The following is a 19351-nucleotide window of genomic DNA, read 5'->3' as shown; positions in this document are numbered from 1 at the left end:
TTTACTAAAAAGGGGTTGCCTAGCAAAACAAAAAGGAGAATTAAGATATTTTATATAAATCCAAATCCAAAGATTAATTTTGTAAATATATAGTTGGTTAGTCAAATTACCTTAGAACTCTACTGTGTCACAAATTCATTAAAATGTTCTCATATAAACTACCTTATTTTCATGTAATTATATGCATGGGTCTATGGAAAAACATTGAAAATACATCTTAGAGAAATTTTAAAACACCAGGAGTATGAAAGTCAGTACATAAGCACCACAAATCCATACCTAAGCCTGAGGGTACTCAGCAGTTCTATCACTTCATGTATACAATGAAGAAGGAAAGAGACTTCTCAGACTTCACAGTATATCACCAGATATAAATAAGAATCTATATTTTAGGAACCTGGGATGGGGGAGGGGAGGGAGTGGAGGGAGTGGAGGGAGGGGAGGGAGGGGAGCCTCAGAAGTTGGAAGCACTTACTGTGCCTGCAGGGTGCCTGGCTCTGGTTCCCAGCACCCAATATGAGCACATCAAGATGGCCTGTAATTCCAACTTGAGGAGATCTGACAAGCTTTTTCTGCCTCTAAGGGCTCCTGCACACATGTCATGTGCACAGATTCCTGTGGCCACATACACCTGAAAATAATACATCAATCTGTCTTTAAAAACAATCGAACTTTTAGCCAAAAGCAAGCTGAGGGGAAGTCAGCCCCTCTGAGTAGAAGCACAGTAGCTTTGCAAAGTGGAAGGAAGTGTTACTTTCCAGACATACAAGTAACTTTCTGGACATGTGACTGGTGACTTACCAATAGGGTTTACCCTCTATGTAGAAAGGTTGTAGGAGGGTAAGAAGGGAAAAGAATGTTGTTTACAAAACGCCTTTCTAGTTGTTATCCTTCTCCCCCAGAGGGGCATATAAGATTAGGGGCAAACAAGTGTCCACCTCACATTACTGTCTGTATTCCAGCCTTCCTTCCTCACTTGGCCTGCTATGCTGAGCATCTTCACAGTTCCCTTGCTCATGAAAGAAAGGAGCATAGCTGGCCAGTGGCTCATGCCCTTATCCCAGCACTCAGGAGGCAGAAGCCGGAAGATCTCTGAGTTGGAGGATAGTCTGGTCTAAGAAGATTGTTCAAGGATGGCCAGGGTTATTGCAGAGAAACCATGTCTCAAAACAAACAAACAAACAAACAAGCAAACAAAGAATTTCTTAAGCACTTTAGGGACAACTTTCAAAGAAGACCAAATGAAAATCAAAGTAAGTGTGTGTGTGTGTGTGTGTGTGTGTGTGTGAGAGAGAGAGAGAGAGAGAGAGAGAGAGAGAGAGAGAGAGAGAGAGGGCATAAAGGAATAAGAGAGGTGAGGGTTACAGAGAGCACTCCATTTTCTGATATCATCACTTATTTCTCATCCTGTATCTCTGAGGGACACCATGAGGCACTGATTAAGAGACTAATGGATCTCAGTCAATCCACTGTTACTTAATGGAAGATAGTATTCCGCTACATTTGTTTCATGCACTTTAAGCTTCTAGAACCTCAGTATGACATGAAACCACTGTGCATTTGCCGTCATAAAAATAACATTATCTAGTGGGGTAACATTGTTATGGAAAGAACAGGTGGAGGAATGATAATTCTCTGAACACTCTATCTGTGGTTAAGGCACTTCTATGTTAATGATGGTATTCATAACTATTCACTGTGATGCAAGCACGGTCCATAACCTATTCATTCCATCTTCACAGTACTCTCATGGAGTTTTTATTCTTATAAACTTCTTTTTTTTAATTAGATATTTTCTTTATTTACATTTCAAATGTTATCCCCTTTCCTGGTTTCCCTCCCTCATGGAAACACCCTATCACATCCTCCCTCCCCCGCTTCTATGAGAGTGTTCCTCCACCCATCCACCCACTTCCACCTCCCTTTATACTTGGGCATCCATGGAGCCTTCATAGAACCAAGGACCTTTCCTCCCATTGATGCATGACAAGGCCATCCTCTGCTACATATGAAGTTGGAGTCATGTGTACAACCTGGTTGATGTCTTAGTCCCTGGGAGTTCTGGGTGGGGGGTTCTGGTTGGTTGATATTGTTATTCTTCCTATGGGGTTGAAAACCCTTTCAATTCCTTCAGTCATTACTCTAACTCCTTTATTAGGGACCCCATGCTCAGCCCAATGGTTGTCTTCGAACATCTGCCTCTGTATTTGTCAGGCTCTAGCAGAGCCTCTCAGGAGACAGCCATATCAGGTTATTTTCAGCAAGCACTTCTTGGCATCCAAATAGTGTCTGGGTTTGTTAACTGGATATGGGATGAATCCCTAGGTGGGACAGTTTCTGGGTGGCCTTTCCTTTGGTCTCTGCTCAACACTTTATCTACATATTTGCTCCTGTAAGTTCCTTTTGTTCTCCTTCTAAGAAGGACCAGAGTATCTACACTTTGGTCTTCCTTCTTATTGACCATCATGTGGTCTGTGAATTGTATCCCACTTATTTGGAGCTTTTGGACTAATATCCACTTATTAGTGAGTGCATACCATGTGTGTTATTTTGCGATTGGGTTACCTCACTCAGAATGATATTTTCTACTTCTGTCTATTTGCCTAAGAATTTCATGACCATCATTTTAAATAGCTGAGTAGTACTCCATTATGTAAATATACCACATTTTCTGTATCCATTCCTCTATTGAATGCCACCTAAGTTATTTTCTAGCTCCTGGCTATTATAAATAAGTCTGCTAAGAACATAGTGGAGCATGCATCCTTATTACATGTTGGAACATCTTCTGGATATATGCTCAGGAGTGGTATTGCTGTGTATTCAGGTAGTACTATGTCCAATTTTCTGAGGAACTGCCAAACTGATTACCAGAGTGGTTGTATCAGTTTGCAATCCCACCAGCACATCCTCTTTCTCCACATCCTTGCCAGAATCTGCTGTCACCTGAGTTTTTGCTCTTAGCCATTCTGGTTGGTATGAGGTGGGATCTCAGGGTTGTTTTGATTTGCATTTTCCTGATGACTAAGGATGTTGAATATTTCTTTAGGTGCATCTCAGACATTTGATATTCCTCAGTTTAAAAATTCTTTGTTTTAGCTCTGTACCGCATTTTAATAGGGTTATTTGTTTCTCTAGAGTCTACCTTCTAGTTCTTTGTATATATTTGATATTAGCCCTCTATTGGATGTAGGATTGGTAAAGATCTTTTCCCAATCTGCTGGCTGCCTTTCTGTCTTATTGACAGTGTCCTTTGCCTTACAGAAGCTTTGCAATTTTATGAGGTCCCATTTGCAAATTCTTTTTTTTTTTTGATTTTTAATATTTTTATTACATATTTTCCTCAATTACATTTCCAATGCTATCCCAAAAGTCCCCCATAGCGCCCCCCACTTCCCTACCCACCCATTCCCATTCTTTTGGCCCTGGCATTCCCCTATATTGGGGCATATAAAGTTTGCAAGTCCAATGGGCCTCTCTTTCCATTGATGGCCGACTAGGCCATCTTTCGATACATATGCAGCTAGAGACAAGAGCTCCGGGGTTCTGGTTAGTACATCATGTTGTTCCAACAATAGGGTTGCAGATCCCTTTAGCTCCTTGGGTACTTTCTCTAGCTTCTGCAAATTCTTGATCTTAGAGCATAAGTTATTGGTGTTCTGTTCAGGAAAATTTCCCCTGTGCCCATGTGCTCAAGGCTCTTCCCCACTTTCTCCTCTAGAAGTTTCAGTGTATCTGGTTTTATGTGGATGTCCTTGATCCACTTGGACTTAAGCTTTATACAAGGAGATAAGAATGGGTCGATTCACATTTTTCTACATGCTGACCACCAGTTGAACCATCTCCATTTGTTTAAAATGCTGTCTGTTTTCTACTGGGTGGTTTTAGCTGCTTTGTCAAAGATCAAGTGACCATAGTGTGTGGGTTCATTTATGGATCTTCAATTTCATTCCATTGATCTTCCTGCCTGTCTCTATACCAGTACCATGAAGCTTTAACATTGAAATTTACTGATGGAAAAAGTGAGACCTAGAAGTATAAGTTATGATCACTCACCTAAGCGCATCCTCCATAGGAAAGAAGCTTGTATATCATTTATCTCTCTGTCACTACCAAATTTATGTTCTTTTAAAAGAGGTATGTTTTTATTTGTGTGTGTGGTTGTAAGCACACTCATGCCTACATAGGTTAGAAATGCTATCAGATCCCCAGAAACTGGAGTTATAGTGCTTATGAGCACCAAGATAGATGCTGGGTACTGAACTCATGTCCTCTGGAAAAATAGCAAGTGCTCTTTACCGCTGGGTAGTATCTCCAGGTCTTCTTTTAATTGGCACCATGTCAGGTTGTATAAATGCCCTTAAGCAAAATGAGCTTGCTGTTTAACCATTCTGACCAGCAGCATCAGCAAAATCGGACTGGAAACTTTGGTTCGTGATCATCTTTTGCTTTATGTTAATTTTGCATCTGGAAGACAGTTCAGCCTGTACAATGCTTGCTGCGTGCACCAGCAAAGACCTGTGTTTGATTCTCAGAGCCCATACAAAAATGCTAGGTATAGCCTAGCCTACATGTTGAGTTCTGGGCTGTTTCTGCCTCATGAAACATGATGATTCCTGCATCAAGGACTTCCAAATTTATTCTCTGGCCTCCATAACAACATACACCTGCACACACAGGGACTCACAGGCATACAAACACACACAAACATGACATCTTTCATTGCAGCATGTGCTTCTGTTTTCCCTTGCTCTTTGTGAAGAAAGAAAGCTCTGAACTAGACCTTCCACTCTATGACCTTCCTTATGTGTTGACTCGGGTAATTCCTGACATTGCTAAACCAGTGCATCTCAGGACAGAGCAAGCAGGCTCACTGGGGTTGTGAGAAATACAGTTCTCAGTTCCACATATTTCCACAGAGTCTGGAACTCTGAGCCTCAGAATCTATAATAGCCAGCCCTTCACTCATCATTATCCTTGGTGTAGTATAGACACCACATTGCTAACCTGTTTTGTGGCCTGTAACTTCCTTTCCCACTCAGCTCTACAGCTGCCGTTTCTTTATTGACATATAGACCTGCTTGACAACATTATTTGCTCCCCCTGATAATGACTTCAAGATGCTCTTAGAACTATTTCAGGGACAGGTTTTCCTTGTGTGTGTGGCAGGAGGTAGGGTGGGGGTAGGTGGGTGTGGTGTGGGGGGTTGGGGTATGTCGGGGAGTAAGCTACTCTCTCGTCCTCATTCCCCACCACCTACTACCATCTATCTTTCAATATGGCTGTTGCTTTTCAAGGGCTTTACTCATTTCTCTGCTGCTTCTTGCAGTTTTTGTATTAGTGCATTGTTGCTGCTCTTATGACACAATTGAGTTGAATGCTAGGCTATCTGAATTCTACAGCCAGACCCAGTGAGCATAAGTTATCATTCTCAGTTTTCTACCTTTATTAGCTTGGAAGCATTTGAGACTCCCTGTGTATTGGCTACACCATTTGGGCAGGAATGGTAGCAGTAGCAGCTTTCTTAAAAAAACAAACAAACAAAAAAAACAAAACAAAAAAAACCCATAATAATTTGCAATTTGATTATTTGCAGAGGACTGTACCATGGTGCACATGAGAAAAATCAGAGTACAACTTATGAAATTCAGTTCTCTCTTTCCACCATGGGCCTCTCAGGAGTTACAGGCAGGTCCTCACATGTACAGCAAATGCCTTTACCCTCTGAACCATCTCTATGACCCTAATAGTAGCTTTCTAATGTATTACAATTGTTTCGTGACAATCTACAGCTGATTCACACATGCTCTTCAATAACTGATTGGCTTATATTGATGGATACATTTTTGTATAGCAGACACCTGACTTTCATTAACAACCCTAGAAGCTACGACAGCACACTTATGCCAAGCTTGCCTTGTACAAGTAAACAGTCCTCAAGTGCTTAGGATGTGCTCAGCACCCTTCTCTTTGTGTACAACGAACCATAGATCTATACCACTGAGCCTGTTAACATTCCTGTTTTGAAGACAGTGAATGATGCACAGGACTTTGCACAGGCTGGTTTAGATCTCTTGTTGACAATGGTAAAGGAGACTTTAGAACCCAGGTCATGTAGATTTGGGTTGAAGCCATCATTGGTCTTAACTATGGCTTGGTGCTGTTCTTTTTATTTTACTGACTGTATGTTTCCTTTATAATTTATTATATTATGGTTGCTGAAGAATACGTGTTAATTTCACAAGCACATGGTCATTGCTATGGCTCTCATACAAGCATCCACTGTGCTTTGACACTGTTCAGCATGCCTTCTACTCTCTGCCTTTTCTTGTCTGTGGCTCCTCCTCTTCAGAATTTCTTTCTTTTTTATTCTGTCAACTCTTCTGTACATTTATTTTTATTTCTTCATAGTTCTTTGAGAATTTTGTACAGTGTACTTAGATTGTATTTATCCTTTCCCCCGAACTCCCTCCCAGATCTATTACACACCCAGCTTTGTGGGGGTGTTTTTATTCCAACCTATTGAGTCTAATTTATGTTGCTGGCCATATACCCATGTATATGTGGCCTTCCACTGAACTGTGGGCAACATACCAGGGGCCACATCTTTAGAGAAAACTGGCTCTCCCTCTCCAGCAGCTACCAAATGCCAGTAGCTCCTCAGTTAAGAGAGGGGATCCATGGCCAACCCCAACCCCATGCTGGAATCTTGTCTATCTTGAGTTTGCACAGATCTTGTGAATGCTGTCACACTTGCAATGAGTTCATATGTACAATTGCTCTGTTGTTTTTGAAAAGCATAGTTTCCTTGTAGTCACCTACTACAGCATATCTTTATAATTTTTGTTTTTAAAATTTCGAAAACCTGAATTGGTTGGTTGCTTGCTTTTCCATGTCTGCCTTACTTCTCTTAATTTTCCTGCAAGTGACATGGTTTTGGTTTTCTTTATGGCTGAGTAATATTCCACTATGTAAAGACCATATTTTTTCACATTCCTTTTTTTCTGAGCAGGTAGACGGATTCTGAACCTTGGCTATTTTTAATAGTTATGATAAATACATGTTTGGAGGTGTCACTTTTGTGTGCTACTATCCTTTCTTTCAGGCTGTGAGTGGTGTAAGGTTCAATTTTTGTGATCGGCAAGAACTCAGAAGCCAGAAGGTTATCAGCTTACCTATCCTAGAGTTATTAAGTGATAGAGAAAGAACATTACAAACATTATGTATCATATGTATGCCAGCCTTAATTCCTTTCCCCCACTATCAGTGGGTTTGGCCATTTCCTTCTATAAAATGTAAATCTGATCATTTTTGACCTACTGGGCCATAAATCTCCTGCCCTTTAAGTTTAGTAAACTGCACATTCATTTCACCTTAATCGTCACAAGGTGGTTAAGCCTCTGTACAATCATCTCAAGCTATATCATTTTGTGATGTGACAGCCTTGAGCACATCCCAAGCCTCAACCCTATCCATGTTCTTCAAGCTTCTTCATTCATCTGTTATGTTTTTCTTGGTTCCCTAATATCCTACGTTACATGGTCAGTCATCTTCAACAATGCCCTGTTTTCTGGTCCAGCTATGTGTCCAATAGTGACGTTTCAGTTAAAGATGGGCTACCTACTCTTAGATTATGTTGACTAGATATTTAGCCATTCTTCATCTGTGCAGAGGTGTTCTGTGTTTGTAGGATGATAATGCCAAATCATGCAGTTCCCAGATGGCATCTAGTAAGCCAGGTACCATACAATACATACATAATACATCAGGTACAGTGGTCCATACTGCAACCACTTCCAGTTTTGAACAATTGTGGTTCATTACTTCCTTTTAGAATTTCTTTTATCTTTGATGTATTCATCTCCAAGACATGGCTCAAAAGCTTTTCTGTGAAAGCTTGGCTTTCTGGTCAACCTCAGTTGGCTGTTCTGTCCATTTGTATTTCTATTAGGTTTTGGGAAAATGCTGCTTCAGGACTTCTTTTTTTTTCTCTCTGTCTCTCTCTTCCTTTCCTGGTGTACTATGGGCCATCCTCATGCTTTTTTGAATACTGGTAATATCCTAGTAACAGAAGAGCAAGGGTCTAGGTTCAAATCTCAGCTCTGTTACTTGCTGTTTTCCTGACCAGTCTTTCTAAAGTAGTTTCCTTATTTGTCAAACAAGAAAATGAAAAGAAAGTCTAACTCAGGCAGATAGTTTCTTGGATGATTAGCTGAGTTCAAGTAGTTGGAGGTGGTGTAATAAGTGCTCTGAAAATCCTCCTTCCCCATCTGTGCACAGTAGAAATACTGTGCCTCACAAAGGTTTGAAGTCAGTGTTCACAGGTGAACTATGATCAGAAAAGCTTATCAGTCCTGGTGGTGTAGCAAGAGAAAACATAAAGGCTTTCTGCACAGGGTAAGAAATATGAAGAACAGCAGAATAAACCCTTTCTAGTTGCCTGGCTTGGAGTGCCATAGGACACTAGCTCTTAGTTTGTTGTAGGAGGCCTACTCTCGATGCCTCTGTGCTGTGAACTTTGTGTGTTCATTTATGCCCTGATGTGAAAACTCAAAACATGAAGAAGCTGGGGCAGTGTAACAATCTCCATAGTTTAGCCAAGATTTCTCAGGAGTAACATGTAAATTCCTTTATGTTATTAAATGTTCACTTGATTTTTAAAATAGCTCTTGTATATTTTATTGAAATATGTGCACATTACTTACAATATTCCTTTATAAAACATAAAACATTGGATGGAAGAAAAAAAAGAATCCTGCTTCTTCGAAATTTAATTTCATTTGTATAACAATTGTCTAAAATGAAATAAGATTATTTCATTTACTTTCAAACTTTATGCAAAGTTCTACAGACTTCATTCCTATCAGTTAGAATAAAGTCAATGTGTTTTCAGAAGCAATGGTAATCCTTAAAATGACAGTTGGAGAATTAATAACTTAGAAGCATTCAGAAATTGTCACACAGTGGACTCTGCAGTAAAGTACACAGACAAGGGTCATGATATTTTTTGTTTTGTTTTGTTTTGAAAGATTTATTTATTATATTTAAGTACACTGTAACTGTCTTCAGACACTCCAGAAGAGGGCACCAGATCTCGTTACAGATGGTTGTTACATGTGGTTGCTGGGAATTGATCTCAGGACCTTTGGAAGAGCAGTCAGTGCTCTTAACCGCTGAGCCATCTCTCTAGTCCCAAGGATCATGTTTTTATGTATGGTATGTGTCAATTAATACTTGTGCTGATGGGGCCTTTAGTGGTTGTGAAGTTACAGCCAGTGAGGTCTACACATGATTTTCCTCAAATAAGCCTTATTTGTAGTTAGCTATGATTGTGGTTGTGGTCAGGGCTCAACAAATAGTGCATCTCTGATTTCACTGTGGGGCTGATTTTGTCCCCTAAGTGATATTTGGTAATTGCTGCAGGCATTTTCTGTTGGGGTTGAAAGGGAGGATGCCATTGGTATCTGTTAGGTAAAGTTAAGGATGGAACTAAACATCATTTCATGAGCATGCCAGCACTCTGCAAGTAAGGATTATCCCTACAAAATGCTGGTGGTTCAGCAACTGAAACTCAAAGGAATGAAACATATAAAACTTCACTCCTTTTCATTTAATTTAATGACAGCACCATCATAAAACCTCTTTCTAATAGAAATAAGCTCATGGCAGAAAGACACATTCCTAAAAGACAAATTTAATCCAAACTACTCCCACAATAACTACAAGAAGACACATGTGTTGGACAAACCAGATAACATGGTTCCTCTCTCTTGAACCTTAGCACACCATATCATCTCTGACTCCAAATGGAACATGCCCACTCAGCAGCCATGTCAGAGCAAAGAGGGCACTCGGTGTTTATGTGAGGTGGGACAAACCATCTCCAGTCTGGAGGAAAGAGAGGCAGATGTGGCTGCTGACTTTTCAAGAAAATTATCTGTCCCAATCTTAGACTGACATGAAGAAAGCTTCTCTTTTTCAGCCCTCCATGAACTTATTAAATTTCAGTAGCAGGTTAATAATCATTACGTGCCCTTCAGAAATTCAAGTTGTTAACTGTGATATTTAATATATCTCTGGAAAAATTGGAACATCTATGATGCACCCAATCCCAACCGAACTGAAAAGTCAAAGTACAACTTAGTAACACTTTGGGTTGGATCCTGGGGAATGATCTGTTCCTAAAATAGACTTCTCTGCAAGGGATTGGTTCTGTCATTTTCATTGAGGATGTGTTTTATTCATTAGCATAAAAATTATGGAAGCTTTCAAAACTGATTAAATTAAATCCGAACTTTACTTGCAAAAAGAAATCGGTAACATTCTTCTCCCAATTATTACTTCTTCCCTAAGTTGTTGTAGATATATGATCCTGTGGGTGTACTTCAGGCAAAATCTGTCCACCTTTGTATCCCACAAGGAAGAACAAAAAGGGAATTAACATTGGTACACTCAGTAAGAAAAATATCTTCTGTGAGATCTACCACTGGGATGTCTGGAACAGTGAAATGTGATTGCTTTTGGCCTACCCTTTTGTTTCTTGCACATCAAATAATGTGTAACTTTTAGGTAATTCAAGGATACATTTATTACAGTTAGATGATTCACATGTGAATTATTTTATTCTAATAGGAAGAAAATATCTACTTTAAAACTGGTTTTTCTTAACCACTTAAATTGACCTGAGGAGGTTTGAGTGGTCTGAGTCACATTGACTCATATTTTCCCATTTCTGTCTTCCAGGGTCTTTGGGGCTGCGATACTGCTCACCTCTACCCTCAATATGCTGATCCCATCTGCAGCCAGAGTGCATTATGGATGTGTCATCTTTGTTAGGATATTGCAAGGACTTGTGGAGGTAGGAACTACAGGGTGGCATCAAGTCAAGTTTGGGTGCAATTGAAAGTTGTATGATTACTTTTGTCTTTATGGATAAATAGGTATTAACTGTACTGCATAATGTTAAAATTATAAATGAAGCACCGGAAATCCAAGGTGGTCATTGTACTTGGTCCTCAAACTCAGGGCTCCATGCATGCACGCTAGACAAACAAGTGTTCTCATACTACTGAGCCTCATCCTTTGGGCATGACTATATTCTTTAAAAGACTAATCTTTAAATCATTTTTCATTTATATATATGTGTGTATTTTTACATGTGTGTATGTACATGTATGTGAGTGCAGGTATCAAAGGAGGCCAGGGACATTGAATCCCCTGGAGTTGGAGTTATAGACAAATTGTAGATATGTAAAGAGAACCAAACTTGGATTCAACTTAACTGCTAAGCCATCTCTCCATCCCTCTTGAGAGATTTATCCTAAGTCTCTGTTTTTCTTTAACACACTGACATGTTTGGTATATTCTTAGCCATGTGGTTGTACAGTTGGATCTTGATGTAGTATCTAGAAGACTTTGAAAGACTGCCATTTAAAACCCCAATTTGACCTATGAACAGTTCTTTCTCCACATGAAGTGTGACAGAAATAGAAAAATAATGTGAATATAAAAACACGGAGCAGATTCTTTCTTCCAAAATGGAAAATAATATGCTAGAATCAGAATTATAGAAAGAGCTAGTTATTATTAATGTCAACTTTCAAGATGGCTGAACTCTTATTTAGAGTCCTTGTATTTGGGAATCACATAATGCAGTGACTTAGAAAAACTTTTCCAAATTTCAGTGTTTAGAAGTCAACCGATTATCAGACAGTCTTTTTTTTTTTAAAGATTTATTTATTTATTATATGTAAGTACACTGTAGCTGTCTTCAGACACTCCAGAAGACAGAGTCAGATCTCGTTACAGATGGTTGTGAGCCACCATGTGGTTGCTGGGATTTGAACTCTGGACCTTCGGAAGAGCAGTTGGGTGCTCTTACCCACTGAGCCATCTCACCAGCCCTATCAGACAGTCTTATCTTTCACTTTAATAAGAAGAAAATTAGGATGAGAAAAACCCCTGATGGGTGGGAGCATCTAAAGAAACTGTGTGTTGAGCTTTTCAAACGGGATTCCGTGGATTCACTAAGAGCCATTAGATTGGAAACAGGCCCCGTGGAAGGGATGTGCTAACTTCCTAGTGGCTCCTCATCCTAAATACCTGTGTCTGTTTTCCCACCACAGGGTGTCACCTACCCAGCCTGTCATGGGATATGGAGCAAGTGGGCCCCTCCTTTGGAGAGGAGTAGGTTGGCTACAACCTCCTTTTGTGGTGAGCATTGTGCTGCTGTGCTGTTGTGGTGGGCAAACGGCTAGGGAAGACATGGGAAATAACTCAAAGTTTGATAAATGCATTTACCAAGTATCTGGTTTTGGACCATTATTTTAATTTTCATTGATATCTTTAAACCAGCTTTTCTTTATGTTTTGTATTATTTTGGGAGTTGAACCATCCTCAATTATGTTAACTGGTGGTTTTATCTTTACTTGTTTATTTTTTAATTTTGAGATAGCTATGTAACATGGACTAGCCTGAAACTCTGTATGCATATCAGGCTGGCCTAGAACTCACAGAGATATTCCTGCCTCTGCCTCCTGAGTACTGAGATTAAATGCATGCAGCACCATGACTATCAACTTTAAAAAATTTTTTTGAGTCCCAAATAGGCAAGAAAAGTCCCATTCCTAACTCATAACAAGAGACAATACATATTCACTTTAAAGTACAAAACTGCTGTAAAAGTCCACCAATAATAAATTATCAGCAATGTTATTATCTAAGATGTTGAAATTGTAAACATTAATTTTATACCAAAGGCTTTAAATATTGCAGTTTTTGTGTCCAAATCTGAGATACTGTTTTCACAATCATTTTTAATATACTTTATGTTTTTGGTTCTGAGCCTAGCCTTTAATGGCTGAGCCATCTCTCCAGCCCTTTTATACACTTAAAAAATGAAAGTAAAAAGCACCATGCAAAGGTAAAACATACCTTTCTAAAATCGATTTAGTTATTTCCTTATTTTTTAATAGAAAAGTCTAGGAAATTGTTTATTTTTTAAAAATTTGTATTAGATATTTCCTTTATTTACATGTCAAATGTTATCCCCTCTTTTGGTATCCCCTCCAAAACCCCCCTATCCCATCCCCCTCCTCCTGCTTCTATAAGGGTGTCATTTCCCATCCTGGCATTCCCCTATACTGGGGCAAAGAACTGTCACAGGACCAAGGACCCCTCCTCCTATTGATGTCAATCAAGGTCATCCTCTGCTACATATGCGGATGGAACCATAGGTCCCTCCATGTGTACTCTTTGGTTTGGTCCCTAGGAACTCTGGGGTGTCTGGTTGGTTGATATTGTTTGCAACCCCTTCAGATCCTTCAGTCCTTTCTCTAACTCCTCCATTGGGGATCCTCTGCTCAGTTCAATGGTTGGCTGCGAGCATGTACCTCTGCATTTATCAGGCTCTGGCAGAGCCACCCAGGAGACATATGTATCAGGTTCCTATCAGCAAGCACTTGTTGGCATCCACAATAGTGTCTGGAATTGATAACTGTATATGGGATAGATTCCCTGGGTGGGGCAGTCTCTGGATGGCCTCTCATTCAGTCTGTGTTCCAAATCTTGTCTCTGTATCTCCTCCCATGGGTATTTTGTTCTTCCTTCTAAGAAGGACTGAAGTATCCACACTTTGGTCTTTCTTCTTCTTGAGCTTCATGTGGTTTGTGAATTGTATTTTGGGTATTCCAAGCTTTTGGGATAATATCTGCTTATCAGTGAGTGCCTACCATGAGTACCCTGAAATGAACCCACACAGCTACGGTCACTAGATCTTTGACAAAGGAGCTAAAACCATCCAGTGGAAAAAAGACAGCATTTTAAACAAATGGTGATGGTTGAACTGAAGATCAGCATGTAGAAGAATGCAAATCGACCCATTCTTATCTCCTTGTACAAAGCTCAAGTCCAAGTGGATCAAGGACCTCCACATAAAACCAGATACACTGAAACCAATAGAAGAGAAAGTGAGGAAGAGCTTCAAACAAATGGGCACATAGGAAAATTTCCTGAAAAGAACACCAATGGCTTATGCTCTAAGATCAAGAATTGACAAATGGGACCTCATAAAATTGCAAAGCTTCTATTTCTTTATTTTTTATCTTATCTATTTGCATGTTTGTCTGCACGTATGTTAGTGCATCATCTGTGTGCCCAGTGCCCTTCTGTATTAGTCATGGTTCTCTAGGGTCACAGACTTATGGAATGTCTCTATATATTATAGGAAATTATTAGAATGACTTACAGTTTGCAGTCCAACTTGCCAAACAATGAGCAATTGTGAATGGGAAGTCCAACACCTTAGTAGTTGCTCAGTCCCATGAGGCTAGGAGTCTCAGCTTGCTTTCTATATAAGGTAGAATCCTGAAGAAGTAGGCTGCAAAAGATGTGGTGGCAAGTAAGTACAAGCAGGAGAAGAAGAAGCCTTCCTTCTTCTATTGTCATTATGTAGGCCTCCAGTACAAAGTGTTACCCCAGATCAATGGTGTGTACCACCAAACCTGGATCTAAGTTGCTCTTTACTTAGAACTTGCTCTGTCCCAGGCTGGCCTTGAACTCAGAAATCTTCTTGCCTTGTTCTCCTGGGATTAAAGGTGTCAACGTTGCCTGGGTCTAAACTTTTCATGGCCAGTGTGCCTCAATATCTGGATCAAAAGCATGTGTCTTCCAGCCTCAAGATCTGGATCACAGGTGTGTCCTCCATTCCTGGATTGTAGTTTATTCCAGAAAGAGTCATGGTGACAATTGGGAATATCCATCACACCCTTGAAAGCCAGAAAAGAGCATCAAAGCCCTTGGAATTGGAGTTATGGGTGGTTGTGAGCTACTATGTGTGTTCTGAGAATAGAACCGGTGTCCTCTGCAAGAGCAGTAAATGCTCTTGCATCTCTGCAGCCCACACCCTTGTTACAGTTCTTCACATCTCTTTTATGTTCTGCTTCCTAGGTTTGATTCTAGGTATGGTCCTGTGGTTTTCTGTAAGGATGTACGGTGAACATGTGTTTGATGGAATGGAATGGTGTGTGTGTGTGTGTGTGTGTGTGTGTGTGCATGCACACAGCTGTTGCATGTGTTTGTGTGAGCCAACCCCAGAGTATCCGAGGAAAAACTCACTATTGCTTTCACTTACTTCCCTCCTTCATTCCTCCCCCTCCAGGTTCCTATGCTGGAGCAGTCATTGCAATGCCCTTAGCTGGTATCCTTGTGCAGTACACTGGATGGTCGTCAGTATTTTATGTGTATGGTAGGTCACATTTATTTACAATAGAAGTATGCATAGGCTAAGAGAAATATGGTAGCATACAACACAATTATTTCCTTAGTTTCTGGTCTTAAAGAAAACCCTTTATATTCTGAAATTACTATTTTTTTCATTGCTATTTCTTGCCTTAAAGAGCAACAATGTTGCTTATGGAGACTTTGCAATACTGTCTTAAGTGATATGCTTCTGACAGTGAGGAGAATACAGGGCTCCTGATTAAAAGCTGCCGGGGATTAAAAAGCTAGCCCCAACTCACCTCACTTTTCTGCTATTGTTTCCTGGCTATTTTCCTGACTTTACCTCCTCAAACGGAGTGGGTGTGGGGGGCAGGAGGGTGGTTGTCCTGCTAACTCCTCTGTCAGTTTTGATACAGTATCAATAATAACCAGTCACAGAAGCGGAGGTTAAAGTCCACCCAGCTCTCTCATTGAAATAAAGATGAAATCCTACTGCAAATATACTAATAAGAAGCTGAATGCTTTCCAGATTGCCCTGGAGATTCCCTTTTCAAAGTGTCTACTATCATCGTTCGGTGTGGGCACAAACATCTGGAGGATTAAATTAAGCACATGGTGCTGTCTAACAGTGTCTGGCTGCCTCTGAGTTTGGCCACATTCATTTGTTCTTACTTGGCAATATTCTAAAAATGGCAAGGGCATTTTCCTAGAGAATGCCGACAAATACTGCTTTATAACAAGGGTTCTTTGAGTAATGAAGAGTCCATTAACAGATTTTTGGATCAGTGAATGTTCTACGCTGTAAGCCATACATGTTTTTGCATATATCTATTGTCTCTTGGTGTCTATCCCTGCCTCTGTCTCTGTCTCTCTTGATCTCTGTATGAGTGTGAATGCATTGCATGCATGCCATGGTACATGTATAGAGGGCAGATGACAATGTGCAGAAGTCAGTTTTCTCTTTCCACCGCCTTGCTTCTGAGAATGGAACTCAGATTTCATAGAAAGTGTCCTTACCTGCTGAGCCATCTCAGAGGACCCCTAGAGAGGATTTTGAAAATCAGATTTTAAATCCTGTTTTTCCAATCAGTTTTCCCAAGAGTCTGTGATTCTACACAGACTGTAGCATGGCTAGTTGCTACCCTGATTTGGGCTAAGTTTACTACTTACTTGAAGATTTGATGGAACTCTTACAACTCATATATACATCCCAAGCATTAATTGTTTCTAGAAAAAGAAAGGAAGAAAGATAGGGCATGGAGTTGGGAGGGAGGAAAGGTGGGGATGATCTGGAAGGATTTGGGGGAGTAGAAACTATGATCAGAAAATGTAAGAAAACCATTTATTTTCAATAGGAATATATTTTAAAAATATAAAGGAATAATAATTTAAATAAGTCATTATGTCTTCTTGAATCTCATTTAATACTTATCACTTACTCTGAATCAAAGGATATGCAGTAAATATTTTAAAAAAACATACAAAGCGTGTTTGCTTCCTGTCGGCAACAAAAATTGGATCTTGAATTGCCTATTCCATTTTTGTTTTCAAAATTAAAGTGGTGAAATGTGAACAGTGACTAAATGGAAGAAGGTAAAAGTTACAAAACACCAGGTGAGCACAGGGCCTGGTACATGCATTTAGTTCATGGTAGCAATGGGCAGAGTGGTACAGGATATAGTTGATGAGTTCAGCTAGTGAGCATGATGAACAGATGGAGGGATGAGAGGCACTCTGCTAATCTTCACCAAGTTACAGAATTCTCCATTATCAGATGCTCAGAGTGACCCCTACTGCTCTGTGCGTTATAAACATCTCTCCTATACCTACATTTTTTTTTTTGGCCAAGAACTTATGGATCAATTACTTTCCTTATTTTTAAATAGAAATTTTCTTTACTTATATTTTAAATGTTATCCCCTTTCCTGTTTCCCTTCTGAAAACCCTCTATTCCATCCCCCACTCCTGCTCACCAACCTACTCACTCCCGCTTCCCTGACCTGGCATTCCACTATACGGGGGTGGGGGTGGGGCATAGAGCATTCACAGGACCAAGGGCCTCTCCTCCCAATGATGTCCAACAAGGCCATCCTTTGCTACATATGCAGCTGGAGTAATGGGTTCCTCCATGTGTACTCTCTTGTTGGTGGTTTAGTCCCTTGGAGCTCTAGGGGTACGGGTTGGTTCATATTGTTGTTCCTCCTATGGGGCTGCAAATCCCTTCAGCTTCTTGGGTCCTTTCTCAAGTACTTCCATTGAGGACCCTGTGCTAAGTCCAATGGTTGGCTGAGAGAATCCACCTCTGTATTTTTCAGGCACTGGCAGAGCATCTCAGGAGACAGCTATATAAGGCTAATATCAGAAAGCACTTGTTGGCATCCACAACAGTGTCTGGGTTTGGTAACTGTATATGGGATAGATCACTAGGTGGGGCAGTCTCTGGAGGGCCTTTTTTTTTTTTTCAGTCTGTGCTCCACACTTTGTCTATGTATCTCCTCCCATGGGTATTTTGTTCCCCCTTCTAAGAAGGACCAAAGTATCCACACTTTGGTCTGTCTTCTTCATGTGGTTTGTGAATTGTATCTTGGGGATTCTGAGCTTCTGGGCTAATATCGACTTATCAGTGAGTGCATACTTTGGTGTTCTTTTGTGATTGGGTTACCTCACTCAGGATGAAATTTTCTAGTTCTATACATTTGCCTAAGAATTCACTGTTTTTAATAGCTGAGTAATACTCCATTGTATAAATGTACCACATTTTCTGTATCCATTCTTCTGATGAGGGACATCTGGGTTCTTTCCAGCTTCTGGATATTATAAGTAAGACTGCTATGAACATAGTGGAGCATGTGACCTTATTACATGTTGAAGCATCTTCTGGGTATATGCCCAGGAGTGATACAGCTGGGTCCTCAGGTAGTTCTACATTCAATTTTCTGAGGAACTGCCAGGTCGATTTCCAGAGTGGTTGTATCATCTTGTAATCCCAACAGCAGTGGAGGAGTGTTCCTCTTTTTCCACATACTCATCAGCATCTGCTGTCACTTGAGTTTTGACCTTAGCCATTCTGACTGGTGTGAGGTGGAATCTCAGAGTTGTTTTGATTTGCCTTTCTCTGTTGACTAAGGATGTTCAACATTTCTTTAGGACCTTCTCAGAATTCGGTATTCCTCAGTTGAGAATTCTTTGGATTGCTCTCTACCCCCATTTTTAATAGGGTTATTTGGTTCTGTAGAGTCTAACTTCTTGAATTCTCTGTATATATTGGATATTAGCTCTCTGTTGGATGTAGGATTGGTAAAGATCTTTTCCCAATCTGCTGGTTGCTGTTTTGTCCTAGTGACAGTGTCCTTTGCCTTACAGAAGCTTTGCAATTTTATGAGATCCCATTTATCAATTCTTGTTCTTAAAGCATAAGCTATTGGTGTTCTGTTCAGGAAAATTTCCCCTGTACCTATGTGTTTGAGGCTCTTCCCCACTTTCTTTTCTATTAGCTTCAGTGTATCTCGTTTTATGTGGAGATCCTTAATCTACTTGGACTTGAGCTTTGTACAAGAAGAGAATGAGTCAATTTGTATTCTTTTACATGCTATGTGCCTGTTGCACCAGCAACAATTTTTGAAAATGCTGTCTTTTTTCCACTGGATGGTTTTAGCACCTTTGTCAAAGATCAAGTGACCATAGGTGTATGGGTTCATTTCTGGGTGTTCAATTCTATTCCATTGATCTACCTACCTGTCAATGTGCCAACACCATGCAGTTTTTATCACGATTGCTGTATGGTATAGCTTGGGGTCAAGGATGGTGATTCCCCCAGTTCTTTTATTGTTGCAAAGATTTTTTCACTATCCTGAGCTTTTTGCTATTCCAAATGAAATTGAGAATTGCTCTTTCTAACTCTCTGAAGAATTGAGTTGGAATTTTGATGGGGATTTCATTGAATCTGTAGATTGCTTTTGGCAAAATGGCCATTTTTACTATATTAATTCTGCCAATCCATGAGCATGGGAGATCTTTCCATCTTCTGAGATCTTCGATTTTTTCTTCAGAGATTTGAAGTTCTTATTATACAGATCTTTCACTTCCTTAGAGTTACACCGAGGTATTATATATTATTTTTTACTATTATGAA

General features: G+C 40.0%; 1 protein-coding gene across 1 annotated transcript in view; it reads left to right on the top strand.

The window, feature by feature from the left end:
- Slc17a6 (solute carrier family 17 member 6) overlaps positions 1–19351 on the top strand; it is a 52512-nt gene that overhangs the window by 14359 nt on the left and 18802 nt on the right. The window contains exons 4-6 of the mRNA XM_085841703.1: positions 10744–10858; positions 12126–12213; positions 15158–15244. Coding sequence (XP_085697829.1) covers positions 10744–10858; positions 12126–12213; positions 15158–15244 — 290 coding nt within the window. The remainder of the gene's footprint in view (positions 1–10743; positions 10859–12125; positions 12214–15157; positions 15245–19351) is intronic.

Source organism: Mus caroli, unplaced genomic scaffold, assembly GCF_978045245.1.
Source record: "Mus caroli unplaced genomic scaffold, Mus_caroli_1 scaffold_8, whole genome shotgun sequence".
Lineage (NCBI taxonomy): Eukaryota > Metazoa > Chordata > Mammalia > Rodentia > Muridae > Mus > Mus caroli.
The sequence above is the reverse complement of the archived record's forward strand: the minus strand, read 5'-3'. Positions and strand labels throughout refer to the sequence as shown.